At 45.4% G+C, this 15,716-nt stretch overlaps 1 protein-coding gene across 1 annotated transcript in view; it reads right to left on the bottom strand.

The window, feature by feature from the left end:
* USH2A (usherin) overlaps nucleotides 1-15,716 on the bottom strand; it is a 397,013-nt gene that overhangs the window by 123,555 nt on the left and 257,742 nt on the right. The window contains exons 39-42 of the mRNA XM_036453544.2: nucleotides 14,997-15,139; nucleotides 6,537-7,165; nucleotides 2,756-3,090; nucleotides 1,538-1,660 (exon numbers count right to left, since the gene is read on the bottom strand). Of these exons, the coding sequence (XP_036309437.1) occupies nucleotides 1,538-1,660; nucleotides 2,756-3,090; nucleotides 6,537-7,165; nucleotides 14,997-15,139 (1,230 nt within the window). The remainder of the gene's footprint in view (nucleotides 1-1,537; nucleotides 1,661-2,755; nucleotides 3,091-6,536; nucleotides 7,166-14,996; nucleotides 15,140-15,716) is intronic.

Raw genomic sequence — 15,716 nt, 5'->3', positions numbered from 1 at the left:
ACTGGTCATTCTCCAGTTCAGTCGATTTGCATATTAGGATTTTATTATATAGGATGGAACATCCCACTTAGCTAATAATAAATACTTTTCAAAGAAAAATGGTTCACATACACATATTCATGCAAAACTGAAGTATATCTTTTCAAAATATTGTGTTCCCTATGTTTGTCTTGAAAAAATATACCATTTCAAATCCTGTAGGAAACAGTTTTTTTGACATCTGAACAGTGAACTAATACTTATATTGGGTCTATACTGTAACTAGTAAAACCAATTGTTTGAAGGCCAATTTAGAAAATCTGGACTGTCACAAGAGTTCTTCCCTAAATGACTAATTTGTTTAGACCATCCTCAAGCTCCTTCCTTCACCAATACACAGAAAATGGCAAACTTGTTGCATTATAAACATGAATATGGCCTTTTTCCTTGTAAAACTTAATATAATATATATGAAAATCTTATTTCCAGAACCATACACCTCTCAAGGTTCAGTTGCTATTATTCAAGTGAAATAGAAAACCAGGTTCAGTGTAGATGCTGGTTTTTAATCTGTTTACTTACTGAGTAGATAATTTAAAGGAATGAATGGATGGCTATTTCAGCAGATTCAATCCAGGAAGAGAGAAGCCCAATAGGAAACTTCTAGTTTAAGACTCAAAGGATGATCACTCAGACAAGGAAATGACAGCAATGAGAGCAGTTGGGGAACGAGGGGTGCATGTGAGCTGAGCCAGGAGAAATGCTAATGTGTACCGAGCACAGAGGCCCGATGAGGAGGCGGTGGGACCCGAGGCAGGTGTTCTCAACAGTAATCAAGTAGAATTACTCAGTGCTGAATCTACAGAAGTAACCTGATAGGAAACATGTCTGCAACGTTTTCTTAAAGGATTACCTATGATGCTTTAAAATTCAATTATGTCGCTTGGACTTGTGAAAGGGTAGAAATCATCCAATCCCATTGGATCTCATTTCATAGACAACAAAAGGGAAGCCAGAGAAAATAAGGGACTTGCCTAAGGTCACCAAGCCAGTGCTCTCACAGGATGGACCAGCATCCACGACTCCCCACTCCTCTGTGCAATCTGACATCGTCTGCTGGCTACTGCTCATTTCTCCCAATTCTAGACTGAATTCTCTCAAGTGCCCAGCTTGTTAACTAAATAATTTCTGTGGACTGTATCAGTGACTTATAACAATTATTCTCCAGAAACAGCAGACATCTGACGAGTGCCCACTGTTACCCCAGTTTCATAGATGTTCAAGATTGCCAAATTCCTCTTAAGTTTTCATGTCTTGCTGGAGCTGTCATAGAGGCGGTAAGTAACCCCAAGTTTGAGTTCAAAAGGCTCATTTTAACACACAAACGTGAAGCGGTCTGTCTGTTTCAGCCCCATGACTAACGGGGCAGATAGCGACCAAACACATTTCACTGCATAACTGATAACACACGCTCACTGGGAAGACGTGGCGATACTTAACTATTCAACATGCTCCGAGCTCAGTGCTAGCACTTGTTTTCATAGTTTTGTAATCTCACCTGCTAAGACCCTTATCTTCATAAAACCGCTGGGTTCCTGAGTAAATATTGTGCCACAGATTTAAATCTTCTGGGGGATTTGATGCAAGTGGCTGCTGGATTTTACGTCTCAGAAGCTCGTATCTAAAGCAAAAGACAAGCAGAAACATTGGGATTATCTCAACTCATGTTATTGCCAGAATTCAGGTGTTTCCTGGGATGAGTATGTGATGTGTGCATGGAAGTGTAAATAACACATCTTCATGTATGATTACAGTGTGTTTTTTTCTGAAATTATTATTTTTTCCTGACTCAAGTTTCAAATAGTCAATTATTTTGAAACCATCAACTACATTCGCACTTTTCTGCCATCCGTGAAAATGGGCACACTTTAGATTTCTTGCATGTCAGGTTTGCCAAGTTTTTCTTGCCAGTTTCACACAAAGCAGAAATACAAAATGCTTATAAAGTTAATGATTTTCTAAGACTTCAACCGTCATTACTTTATAAAGTGATAATATTATCAACTCCACAATCTTGGTGAAGGGTCAAGCCAGTTCAGAACCATTCTTCTCTTTCTGGTTATCTGTACCCCTTACCACATTCTCTACAGATTCCCAGGTAACAACATTCCAAAGAATTATATGCTGGCTTTGGGATTTTGAGACACATTTGTGTAAATGTATCCTTTAAAACATGCATCAAATTTTCCTGACATGTAATAAAAATACACTTTGAAAATCAAGGGAAGGAGTATGTAAAAAATCATTAGAGAATAACGATTGATGTTTCAAGGGTTTTTAGTTTTTCACAAAATTAAGATATAGCCTGGCTGGTGTGGCTCAGTGGTTGAGCATCAATTCATGAACCAAGAGGTTGCTGGTTCAATTCCCAGTCAGGGCACATGCCTGGGTTATAGGCTTGATTCCTAGTAGGAGGCATGTGCAGGAGACAGATGGAAATTTCTCTTTCATTGATGTTTCTGTCTCTCTATCCTTCTCCTCTCTTCTCTTTCAAATCAATAAAAACATATTTAAAAATTAATAAGTTTCTATCTTGATGAACTTGTATGGTTCCGTCTAAGTCAAGATACATAAAATGTAATTGTATGAAATTTATGAGTGGGGGATAGCCAATAAGGAATTGATTCTATGTTCATACATGAGTTACAGCCTCCTTTCTTCCTTCCTGGAGAGATGAGCTCACAGCAAAATCCAAAGCACAGTCTCTTTTTCTTACCTCAAATCAGGTCCATTTGGCCTGGATGGTGGCTGCCAAGAAGCCATAGCATTTGATTCGCTGAGTGGGACCACGGACAGCGGCTGCACACCTTGAGGTAGGGAGGGGGGAGTTGTAAAGTGGGTAGGAGAACTCTCTGTGCATCCTCCTAGATGCCCACGCCCCCCTGAGCAAGCCACGACGCTGACCAAGTAATCGGTGAAAGGAGTCAGACCAGAGATGACGTGGCTTAACGCTGCAGGAGTGACATTCGTTATTGTGACCTGAGGGTCAGGCATACGGATCTCGTAGCTGAGCACGTCTCCATTCTGGATAAGAGGGGGCTTCCACGTGACCTGGAGGAGAAGATCAATAGAATCAGTGCAACGACACAGGAACAGAGCAACTGAAGTTCACCAGGCCTGCAATGTCGCTCTGTCTGGTTTTCAGTGAAGTTGCTTGTTAAATGCCTACTTTTTTAAAAAATATATCTATTATTGATTTTTTTTTTTTTTTTTTTTTTTTTTTTTTTTTTTTTTACAGAGAGGAAGGGAGAGGGATAGAGAGCTAGAAACATCAATGAGAGAAAAATATCGGTCAGCTGCCTCCTGCACACCTCCTACTGGGGATGTGCTTGCAATCAAGGTATATGCCCTTGACTGGAATTGAACCTGGGACCTTTCAGTCTGCAGGTTGACACTCTATCCACTGAGCCAAAAACAGTTTCAGCAAATGCCTACTTTAAAAAATATATATATTTTTATTGGTTTCAGAGAGGAAGGGAGAGAAGGAGAAAGAGATAGAAACATCAATGATGAGAGAGTCTTTGGTTGCTTCCTGCACAGCCCCTATTGGGAATCGAGCTGCAAACTGGACATGTGTTCTAACCTTGAATTGAACCATGAATCAAACCATGACCTTCTGGTCCATAGGTCACTGTTCAACCACTGAGACATGCCAGTCAGGTGCAAATGCCTATTTTTGCTTGAGACAGAGGTGAGGGTTTGGCAATTAGCAATCTCCAAGAACTAAGGGAAGTGCCTTTCCCTGGGTTTGGCTTTCCGGACCGTCAGACCAGTACACACCTTGGTGACTCATCGCCAGGTGGGGGATCTGGAGCACACAGAACACACACGGAGACAATTCACACATCCATGTGCATTCACGGGGCAGCGAGCAGCAGGGGCTGATCATCTTCCTGTTTATAACTCAATTACATGAAACGTCAGAACCCACTGCTTCGCATCATGAGTGTGCCCTCTGAAAGTGTAACTACTTTTACTTTATTTTTGGATGGCGATGGGGGAATCATTGCTTCCATTTTCTGAGGCTGCACACTTGGTAGCAGGCCCCATCAATATGATGTGACGTCATCACGTCCCCTATACAAAGACAGAGCTGTGTGATGGGCATCATTCTGGATTCTCTCCAACAGATATTTCATAGGCAGGCCTATATTTCACTTGTGCATAATGTAGAAAGTAAAAATACAACAGAGAGCTTTGACAAAGGCGAGCAAAGGATGACTGCTTAACTCATGGACTTGAGCATCAGACGAAACAACAATGTTTGATATGGAATCCCATGTGCAGGGGTCCTTTTCTGTTCTGGCTAAATGCTGCAGGTGCATAATGCAACACATTCATGTTCTTGGAGAAAAAGACCCTGGGAAAAAAGTGCACAGGCCATGAAAAATAGCCCTTATACATACACCACCCTTGTTCATCTCTTATTGATGCCTCTCGATGTCCCTGACATTTTAGAGTCTATCTTTCAGCTCCTAAATAGACTATAAGCTTCCTGAGAGCAGGCCCAAGTTTGGGTCCCAGGTACTGCCATGCCCGCAGAGTTCAGTAAGTAACTGCGATCATGGCTGACTGAAATATATATTTTGCCTCAGCATGCAAACATTTAAAAATTTTAAGAGACACATTTCTGCAAATGGGTATATGAATTTTCTACATTTGTAATCTCATACAAAATCAAAGTCAGAAGGGAATAATAAAAAAAATAACAAGAGCCCGGCTGGTGTGGCTCAGTGGTTAGGCATTGACATATGACCCAGGAGGTCACGGTTCAATTCCATGTCAGGGCACATGCCAGGCTTGTAGGCTTGAGCCTCAGTAGGAGGCATGCGTAAGGCAGGCAATCAATGATTCTCTCTCATCACTGATGTCTCTCTCTCCTTCTTCCTCTCTAAAATTAATTTAAAATATTTTAACAAAAAAGTAGGCGAGAATGATGATTAAGACTCCATTCCTTTTACGTTGGTTCAAGTACACCCCTTCGCAAAGCCGTGCCTGGGCACGATCCAGGTGACACCACCTTTCCTGGTGGCAGCCTGAGAGACTCAGCTGATCTGTCTCTTGAGTGGGCAGAGAAGCCGAGCCTTGGGTATTGCTTCGTTCCTGAATGAGGTCACAAAATCAAAGAAAAGAGGGAATTTTTTTTAAAAAAAAAAAAGGAAAAAAAAAAATCCAGGCAACTTGCTTTGGAGACTTTTCAATCATCACTGATGAGTGGATGAAACAGAATTGTGCGCTGGGCCATCCTTCTTCTAAAAGCATTTGTTCTTTTTTCAAGCCGATCTATGAAATAACTGTTGGAGAGAATCCAGAATGATGCCCATCACACAGCTCTGGCTTTGTATAAGGGACGTGATGACGTCATGTCATATGGATGCGGCCTGCTACCCAAGTTCTTCAAATAGTCACATCCGGAATGATTAACAATTCCTGGCTTGTTTGGGGTTTTTCTTTTTTACTTTGAGTGAAGAACAATTCTTAACATTGCCCAATTCATAGAATAAACACTGTATGCCTATCATGGACTTCCAAAAAACTTCCTTCTGGCGTGTTACCCGCAGAACTCAACACAGTCTTGATCTTCCTATCGGAAACAGGTGTTGCTTTGAACAGTCTCATATGGCCACCAAGCCATGAAGGCTTTTAAACATAGCACCGAGCGTGTGGTGTGGGCTGAATCAAATGTCTCCCCCTGTTCCCCCTCCTGAGCATCACCCAGGGCTTGGTGTGGGTGGAGGGAGAGCGCACGTGGGCGCCGCGTCCATCCAAGTTGTAATTTCAACAGATGAACTTTGCTGTTATGCAAATGTCCTTTGTGTTGTGCTCTGGTGAGCAAGCTACTGTAGCGAGGCTTTTGGCAGGAGGACAAGCCCGGAGCCATGGAAGCATGTGTGTATTTACACAAAAGAGGCTCCGAAGCTACACAACTCCCTCCTGTTTGGTTACACTAATTTCCCTTGAATGGAGTTTGTATGCCAGCCAAGACAATGGCAGTTAGCCCGTCCTCCAGAGCGTTCCCCGGAGGACGGGGGCGGGAATAACGGAACCGCATTCTGGATCGCCCGGCAATGCCCCCGTTTAATGCCTCTCCCCATCGTTTTGATTCTTTGATCGTTAAGGAAATGTATCTCCGAATTTGGGGCGCTGGGACTTGGGTTGCTATGCTAATAATGCAGGGCTCCGTGTCTCCCCGGCCCCTCTCGTTCTCTGCTCTATTTAAACCTGGCGTGGTGGTTAAGCTAAGCACCCCATCGTGGTATTCAGAGTATTTGAGGTGTGCGAGGGCCCGTGCAAGCATCGCCACCAGGTAATTACGGGGGACACGGGGAGGAGTGAAAGCTTTGCATCGCGTTCAGGAGCGTTTGGGCCAAGGGCCAAAACCCAGTGAGTGCGCACCACCACCAACGTGCGCGTTTTGTCAGCGGGTGGGCTCTGCTCAATGCAGAGTCCATCTGGGTCAGGCCTGTGTCTGCAAGACAGAACACTCAGGGTCTCACCTCGGCTGCCTCGGGGCCCAGCACCCGCACTGCGGGGGGCTGCACCCCGGCGGGCCTGGAGGGCCTGGTGGTCACCTCCGCCCAGGCGCTGCTGCTCGTGCCCCCGCCGAGCGTGCTCATCAGCACCCGGTACTCGTACTGAGTCCAGGGCCTGAGGGCCGGAGTCCTGTCCATGTACCGTGTGGACCCATTTCCCGGGAGAGTCACCAGGACGCTGGCTCCTTCCTCCCCTGGGACCCTCCTCTGGAGGGTGACGTTGTTCACCAGGCCGTTGGGGTGCGCAGGGGGGTGCCAGGACAGGATCACCGATGTCGGGGTGTCGGAGAACAACTCGGGGCTCGGGATGCCCTCTGGGGCGGCGGGGGGCGTCCAGACGGCCCGGGACGGTGGGGAGCGGGTGCAGCCCTGGGCGGTGCAGGCTTCCACCTGGAAGGCGTAGGCGGTGTGCGGGCGCAGGCCGGTCACGGTGCGGTTGGTGGCATTTCCAGGAGCCGCCAGGAGGAGCTGGCCGCGCTGGCACATGTTGTAGTGTGTGAGGACCCCGTTGGGCTTTGAAGGGCGCTGCCAGGTGACCAGCATCGCTCTCGAGTCCACAGCCAGGAGCATCGGGGGGTCCACAGGCCCGGGCCCTACAGGGATGAATGAAACATCCCTATAAGTGATCCTGCTCAGCAAGTCCCCATCTCCTGAGACCATCCAGAAGGAGCACTAAGCGCTCCCACAAGGGCATGGATGGAAGACTTGAAAGAAGTCAAGGCGGGCTGAAACCAGTGTGGCTCAGTGGATAGAGCGTCAGCATGGGGACTGAAAGGTCCCAGGTTCGATTCCGGTCAAGGGCATGTATGTACCTTGGTTGTGGGCACTTCTCCAGTAGGGGGTGTGCAAGAGGCAGCTGATCGATGATCCTCTCTCATGGATGTTTCTAATTCTCTATCCCTCTTTCTTCCTCTCTATAAAAAATCAATAAAATATATATTTTAAAAAAGAGAGAAAAAAAAGCCGAAGCCGGTTTGGCTCAGTGGATAGAGCGTCGGCCTGTGGACTAAAAGGTCCCGGGTTTGATTCCGGTCAAGGGCATGTACCTTGGTTGCGGGCACATCCCCAGTAGGGAGTGTGCAGGAGGCAGCTGATTGATGATTCTCTCTCATCGATGTTTCTAACTCTCTATCCTTCTCTCTTCCTCTCTGGAAAAAATCAATAAAATATATTAAAGAGAGAGAGAGAGAGAGAGAGAGAGAGAGAGAGAGAGAGAGAGAGAGAGAGAGAGAGAGAGGGAGGGGGGGAGAGAGAGAGAAAAGAAAAAGAAAAAAAAAGAAAAGCCAAGCATCAGGACAAGGACTGGGACAGCTTTGCTCACAAACGAGCCAGAAGGACTTGCTGAGAAGCACTGAGCTCAGCTATCCTTTTCCCTTCTAAGATGGCTTTATCCAAATCGCGTCTTTTTCTCAAAGTTCATGTGAGAAATAGCCTGAGGACTCCTTTTTTGATTTCAGCGACAGGGATACGCATCCACGGTGAGAATCGGCTGCCTCCTGCACCTCCACGCCAGGCATGACGGCCCCAACCTTGTCATCGAACCAGGAATCAGATCAGAGACCTCTGGGCTCCTAGGTGGAAGCTAACCACTGAGCCACATGGTGGGGCATGAGAACTCCTTTTGGAAATCAAGGCGTCAGAGGAGAGAGAGACAGGAGGGCAGTGGTACCCTAAGTTCTAGCTCCTGGCATGTTTTTCCCCCCCTCTAGAGCCCCAGGAGGTAATCATAATGGATAACACCATCCTAACATACCCACAGCTTACAGCCCAGTCACCCCCTGCCCCCGTCCCCTTCCCACCCAGCCCACGCCTTTCACCCCACACCTCTCACTCTACAGTCCACGTCCCGCCCAGCTCTGTTTATCATTCCCGGCCGTGTCTGGCGATTTATCTACTCCCTGTTAATATTACAGGTGATTTTTTACGGCGGCGCTGACAGAAGCTGCCAATGGAGCTCTTTCACCTGCTGATAAATAAACAATGCGCAGCGCTGACCTTTGGGGGAGCAGGTTTTGTGCTCGCTCCGCTCAGCATCCTGACTGATTCAATTACCGGGGAGGATCGGGAGGACCCGTGCATACTGAAGAGGGCCCGCCAGATGCCCGCGAGGTGCCAAGTACCCTCCCCTGCCCTCCAGAGAGATCCCCTAATTGTAAATAATTTCGCCCGCGCGCCACCATCGAGTCACCTTGAATGCGGGGGGCCCCCCGCACGCAGCCCGCCGACGCAGAGTGTTATTTAAGCTTTGCTGGGCTGCGTTAAATTCCACCGCGTGAAGGGCTGTTAAGTTTTTCAATTGAAATTTCATTTAAAATGCAGGTGCTTTTTATGATACGGAGGCTTTACGGCTCTCCAGGTACAAGCAGGAACACGGTGCAATAACACAAATCTGCTCAATCACTGATCGGTAACAGCTGTAATTCCGGAACATTTAGCATTCTTATAGACTGAGGGCCCGAAATCTATCCGTTGCTGCGGCAGATCAGGAATACATCCGATCCCCCCTTTTTCTGCCCACGGCCATGTTGACATTTATGAGATTTTTTCCCTGTGAACATTAAATTTAAAACAAAACAAAACAAAACTGGATTTAGTAATTGTTCCAAAGAGCAATGATTGCGTGTGTGCACGCACACGCGATTCAGTGTTATACTTGAGGTTTGAGTTTTAAATGTGACAGCTGCTTTGCAAAAACAGCGACTACAAGATAGCTGGTCATGTAAGCCCAATGTCATACAACACGGTCCATGTAAGCCCAGTGTCATACAACACGGTCCATGTAAGCCCGGTGTCATACAACGTGGTCCATGTATTTGTCACCCCCTGAACTGATGGTTGAATCGAGATGACTATTTGAGAGGAAAGATGTACAGTACCAACTCTGACATCAAGTCATTGCTGACGATTCAGTAACACACCCATGGGAAGAGAAAAACCCCTACACGCCCAGGCACGTTGGTAGGGACCCCATTTGGCATTTTAGTCTGATACTAGCTTCCACGTGAAAGCTTTCTTAAAACCACGGTAACGTTTCTTACGTTTACCCTCCGGTATACAGAAGTGCCCATTATATCAAAACAGGAATTCCTTTCTTATTCATACGTGTCATCCGAATCTGGCTATTTCCCAGCAAAATGCCAGCGCGAATCTTGTAAGGTATCAATGTTGTTTTGCGAAACTAAGTCCTCTGAGATTGGGGTGCATGAAATCAAGGCTGGATTCAAGGCTTTTATATCTAACCCCATGCCACCCTCCTCCCTTACAAAAAAATAAATAAAGAGAAGCATATACTTACAGCTCAGAATATTTCTTATTAGGGCTTTACCAGGATTTTGCATAATTATTTCTCATATGTGTATATCAGACTGGGAACTTTTCAAGGGGAAGAGACAACAAGGATGCGGTTTGATCTGTTTTGATGGGGACACGCTTTTCATTTCTCCCGAAGAAGATGCTAGTGCTGTGAGGGAAACAGCCATGATAATGAGATGAACTTGGACTTCAAGCCCCCACGGAACACAGCCATTCCCTCAAGATGGTCTCTTCTCTTGGGAAAGAAGAGACGCTCCAGGTCCATTTCATGATTTCGCCCCCCTCCCCCTAAAAGCCAGCACATTTTATGAGCTCTCCTCTCTGAGTCGGCTCTCTGCTCTTGTCACAAGGAGGGTCCTTAAACTCATGTGACTCAGGAGAGGAATCTGAAAACGGCTTAATTAGTTCCACTGGCCAGGGAAGTGTTAAAACCCGACTCCTGGCATGGGTTCAAGTGTGTGCTTTAAGAGGATAAGCCGGATCGTCTTATTCTATATACAAATCAACCGGCATGCGACTGCGTGGTGGAAAGGGTCAGCACAATTATGTAAAACATGAGTAATAACTGTAATTGGGGCAGTTGGCTAATACAATAAAAAGCTCCGAACACGGGCAAAGTTATGCTCGCGGTGGTAGCTATCACTTCCTAAAGGGAAGAATTCATGGGTGAAATGACATGAAAAAGATGGTTATAAAATTTTAATGGAATGATAAAAGGCAAAAGTCAGCCTCTCAGCTGAATTCTTAAAATCCCAATATATCACCATCCGCCGCTTAACTGTAAAATCAATGTGGGGTGTAACATGTTGTCAATGCAGCTGTCACTGGGAAGTATGACAGCCACACAGCTCAGCCGGCCAGTGACGGCCTCAACTGGGGTGCAACTGTTCGGAGAACTGTCCCCCCACCCTTCCACCCCCCCACCCTGGAGCTGGGAATGGGGCATCTTCTCTGTCCAGATCCAGACTCGGAGTTCAGGCCATTTCATTAATAGCGCCAGTAATAGAAAGCAGTTTCATTTTGGCAAATGAAATTATCTTTTATGGGAAACTATTTTGCTCCACGGCTTAAGAAACTCAACCCCAGCTTTAGACAAAGCTGTTAACGAAGGGGTCTGCTTATTTATTTTCGCGCTTAGGTATGTATGTTGGGAAAGGTGTGTGTGCACACATGTGCATGTATGCAATTGTGTGTATGAATGAACGGCTGGGCCCACTCACACCTTTTGTGTGTGTGTAACGTTCCGTGGTTTTCACCTCTTTTACACTCGCTTGCTATGAGTCACCTGCAACTGCTCAGTCTCCCTGATATGTCCTCATTGTTGGCCTGAAGCAACTTTTCACTATTTTCATTAAAAACTCACTCAGTTTCAAAGGCCCCCCCCTTTTTTTTTAGTGATATCAACTCCAGAAATGAATATCCCTGGAATTTCCCAATGAATTAAAAATCAAGGTGGCAAATATATGGATGTATAATCACACAGAGCAATATATTACATGCTGTTATTGTGGCCTTTTGATATTCACCACTGATATGCTAGCAGAAGTGAGACTGATGGAGTCCTGCATCCCTTTAATCATGAAATCTTTCCATCAATTTATTATTTATATCCCAACTACCTGCCTACAGGATTTCTGACAGCTCATCATAAAAGACTTACATGTAATAGGACCAATAAAATAAAGATAGAGAAATATTAATCTGATGATGATGAAAAGGGACCAACAGCTGTATCCAAAAACAAAGAGGAAGCCTGGGCACCATGATTTTGCACCAAAATGAACACACAGCTCCTTGGCAACTGGTGAGATAAGAAAAGGGCTGGTAGCACAGGCATCATACATGTATATCCTATATAATAAAAAGTTAATATGCAAATTGTCCCCTCAACCAAGAGTTTGACTGACCAGGAGTTAGACGTGTGCTGACCACCAAGGGGCGGCGTGGCACATGGCATCAGCAACAGGTGCTGCCGGCCCCAACAGGCCCTGATGAGAGCTGTACTGCAAAGGGGATGGTGGAGCAGGTGAGCAGGCGGCACCAGGCTAAGGTGGATCCAAAGGGAGGTCCCAGCTAGTAGCAGCAGACAGCTGGGGGGAAGGGAGGCCCCTGCCGGCAGCCAGCAGCCACTAGAGACCTACCCATGAAAAAATTTCATGCACTGGGCCTCTAGTATATATATAAAAGCCTAAGCAACTGTTACGGTTGGTTGACCGAACAACTGGTTGCTATAATATGCATTGGTCACCGGGGGCAGATGCCCAATGCAGGAGTGTCTTCTGATGGTCAGTGTGCTCCCACAGCCAACCTGCCATAGCCAGCCAACCTCCCGTAGTCCCTCTCCCCGGCCGGCTGGCTTCGATGGTGCACCGGGCCTCTAGTTGATTAATAAAAGGAATTGCTGAAGACCAGTAGATGTGGAAATGGAAAAGATACTACTTGGTCATCTGAGAGTAGGAGAATCAAAATTGGGAAACTATTTTTCTCCATTTCTCCTGAGATCAGGATCAGAGTGTTTACATTAGTAAGAATGCTTTTTCCTCCAGAATTGGAGAATACTGTTCAGTAAATAGCTCTGGACCCATCCTTGAAAGTTTGGGACAGAAAATTAAGCATGTTGGTGGGAGAATTCAGGAAGGCAGGAGTGCAGTCTGCAAAGAACAAGTGGTTCCAGATTGGGAAGAGCAGGGTGCATTATAGGCCCCAAAGGCCAGGTGGATAGACTTTTTCATTAACCAATCCAACCTTCCAAAGCATTTATCCGCAAAGACATACGTATTCCTGTGCTCACTGCAACATCATTCACGGCGGCCAGGACATGGACACAACCAAAGTGTCCTTTGATAGAGAACTGGATAAAGATGATGTGGTACGTATATACTATGTAACAGTACTCAGCATCAGAAAAGATAAATATTCTCAACAATAAAGATTTAAAATAAATAAAAAATAAAATACTATCATAAGCGACAACTTGAATGGTTCTTGAGACTATTATGCTAAGTGAAATAAGTCAGGCAGAAGAAGCTAAGAACCCTATGATTTCACTAATATGTGTGACATAAAACTAAAATTCAGACAACACTAGTGGTTACCAGAGGGAAGGGAATTGGGGTTAGTAAAGGGTAAAGGGTAAAGGGGGTCAAATATGTGGTGATGACAATGATTTGACTCTGGGTGGTGGGCACACAACGTAATGTACAGATCATGTATCATAGAGATGGACACTTAGAACCTAGATAATCTTATTAACCAATGTCACACCAATCGATTTAATTAAAAATTCCTCAGATCACCTGCCCAAGGGTATTCAGTGGTGAGTGTTGACCTATGAACCAGAAGGTCACAGTTGGATTCCTGGTCAGGGCACATGCCCGGGTTTTGAGCTCGATCCTCAGTGTGGGGTGCATAGGAAGCAGCTGATAGATGATTCTCTCTAATCACTGATGTTTCTTTCTCTCCTTCTCCCTCTTCTTCTCCCTCTCCTCTTTCTTCCTCATTGAAATCAATAAAAATATATTTTTTAAAATTCCTCACATCCCTTTTCTCTGTCCAGGAGAACTTCCCTTTGCACCTGTTCATTTGCTTGGGTGGCTAGTGCTCTGGTGAACTTCCTGCCTGTAGATAGGAGATCATGGCCCCTATTTATTAAGCATCAGCACTGAGGTAATCCATAGTCACACTTTCTCGATGGAGATAGAAATGATGAGTGCCAGAAAATGGAGGCCATTTTTCCCCTTTTCCAGTGTGGCACTCTATGGAAATAACCCGTGCAGTGGGTTGAGTAAGTATGTGCAGGTCATCTCTTTATTCAATTGTTTTAATCATTTCTTTAAAACTCTATTTCGAGTGTGAGCTCTCTAGACCATAAATCTGGACAGAGCTAGTGACGAGACTGTTGCTTCCCCAGAGTGTGTATAAGTCTTCCTGAAGGGGAGTAGGTGTGCTGAGTGGCGCATTAATGTCTCCTGAGCCTTAGGCGGTGTTTACTGCGCCGTGCTGATAATTTGCTAAATGGTACCCTCAAGACCAAAAGGATGTGCCCTTGTAATGGACCTAACTTGCCCCCAGGGAGAGATGGACAAAACAGAACACATTATTGTTCATAACTGGTGTTTGTAAAATTAAGGTAAGTTTTGAAGAACATAAATAGCTCAGAGGATTCTATCTCATTTGATGCCATATCATCATTGCAATACTGTAATTAAGGTCCCTGTAGACATAAAATACTCTACTGAATAAACAACTGGTATTATTTCAAACACTATGCCTTTGGACTAATATCTAGTCTTAAGAAAGTCACTCCAGTCCTCCCTGGACAGAGAGGTGGAATGGCAATTGGCCAACAGAACAGCATCTTCTAAGAAGCTCCGGATTAAAAGACTTGACAAGATTAACCCTAAAAACATCGATGCTCAAAGATCCAGTGTCCTCATTCACTCTGTGTAGCTTGCATTCGTTTACAACTTCTCTAAACAAAATGATACTTCCACTGGTACAATTTTATAGAGGTAGTTTGTATAGGACTAAATATTATGTCCGTGAGTTTATTTCCTGTACAAGCTGATAAAAAACATATGAATGCAAACATAGCTCTTCCATGAAATACTACAAACTTTCCTGGTTGAGTAAGGCAACCTCAATCTATTCCCCGTATTAGATGCAGAATCACTGAGAGCAGATTCTACTCTCTGTCCAGAAGGCTGTTCATCAAACAGAAGTACAAGGAAACCTGTGCCCAGGGGAAGGTATCATGGCGCTCTAAGCATCCTCCTAACGCTAGGCCCATAGTTCGTCCTACCTGCAGGAATCCCTCCGGAGCAGAGAGCTCAGTAACATTTGGTCGCAGAGGACAAGCTGACAGGCTCTCTCTCGCAGGGCACCTCGAGGTACCCTGAAGGATGGAATGGGGTCATGTCTGTACACCCAGCCCTCCCACCACACATGTTCCTTCTTTCTGGAACATTGAACCACCCTTGCCCTACAAAAGAGGATTGTCACTAGATGTCAAAAGAATATGGAAGGCCTATTTATGAGTTTAGGAGAAACAGAAGACATTAAAGACTCCGCCGTGGAGAGGACATCTGGCTGCGAAGCGTGCAGAATACTTACTGTCCTCCGTTGTCATGAACAGAGTCCAAGGGCTGAGTGCACTGCCAAATCCATTGGAGACAACCACCCGGAACACGTACTCGGTGTGCGGCTGGAGGTCCCTTACTTCATGGCTTAGCAATGCCGAAGGACTGGCAAATAACCTGTAGGGGACACGTGTTAGTCCGAGAATTTCAGACACTCCGAGAAATAACCAGGTGAGGTCAACATGCCTTTAAGCATTGCACTGTTCTGTCCTCACGTGCTACCTCTTGGAAAACGAGGAGCCACTTGGCTGAGGGTTCATAATATTGCATCCATGTGAGCTGCAAATGATAGTAGCATGGAGTCCATTCCAGTCTAGCATTAGGAATGTTTGCCATGTGGAACTTGTAGGATAGGCATTATAATTTGGTAGCCACAGTTCACCACACGGCATCTTGGGGGTTCAAGTGCCTGCTTGCTTTCTGTAATAGATGTGCTCATGAAAAATTAAGTGAAGAAATCTTCCTGTAAAATCTTATTTTCACATGAAAAGTAGATAGTTTTTACAAAGCAAACCATTACCTCCTAGGGCGTTGCTTGCTGTTTTGTTTGAACTTTTAAGAGTCTCATGCTCTACCGACTGAGCTAGCTGGGCACCTGCTGTTTGAACTTTTAAAAGGTGGCCTGTCTGCCTGGCGTGGCTCAGTACTTGAGCGTCAACCCATGAACCAAAGAGGTCACTGGTATGATTTCAAA

This window comes from Pipistrellus kuhlii, unplaced genomic scaffold, assembly GCF_014108245.1.
Source record: "Pipistrellus kuhlii isolate mPipKuh1 unplaced genomic scaffold, mPipKuh1.p scaffold_m20_p_25, whole genome shotgun sequence".
NCBI lineage: Eukaryota > Metazoa > Chordata > Mammalia > Chiroptera > Vespertilionidae > Pipistrellus > Pipistrellus kuhlii.
Note: the sequence above shows the minus strand (reverse complement) of the source record. Positions and strands in the feature narration are given on the sequence as shown.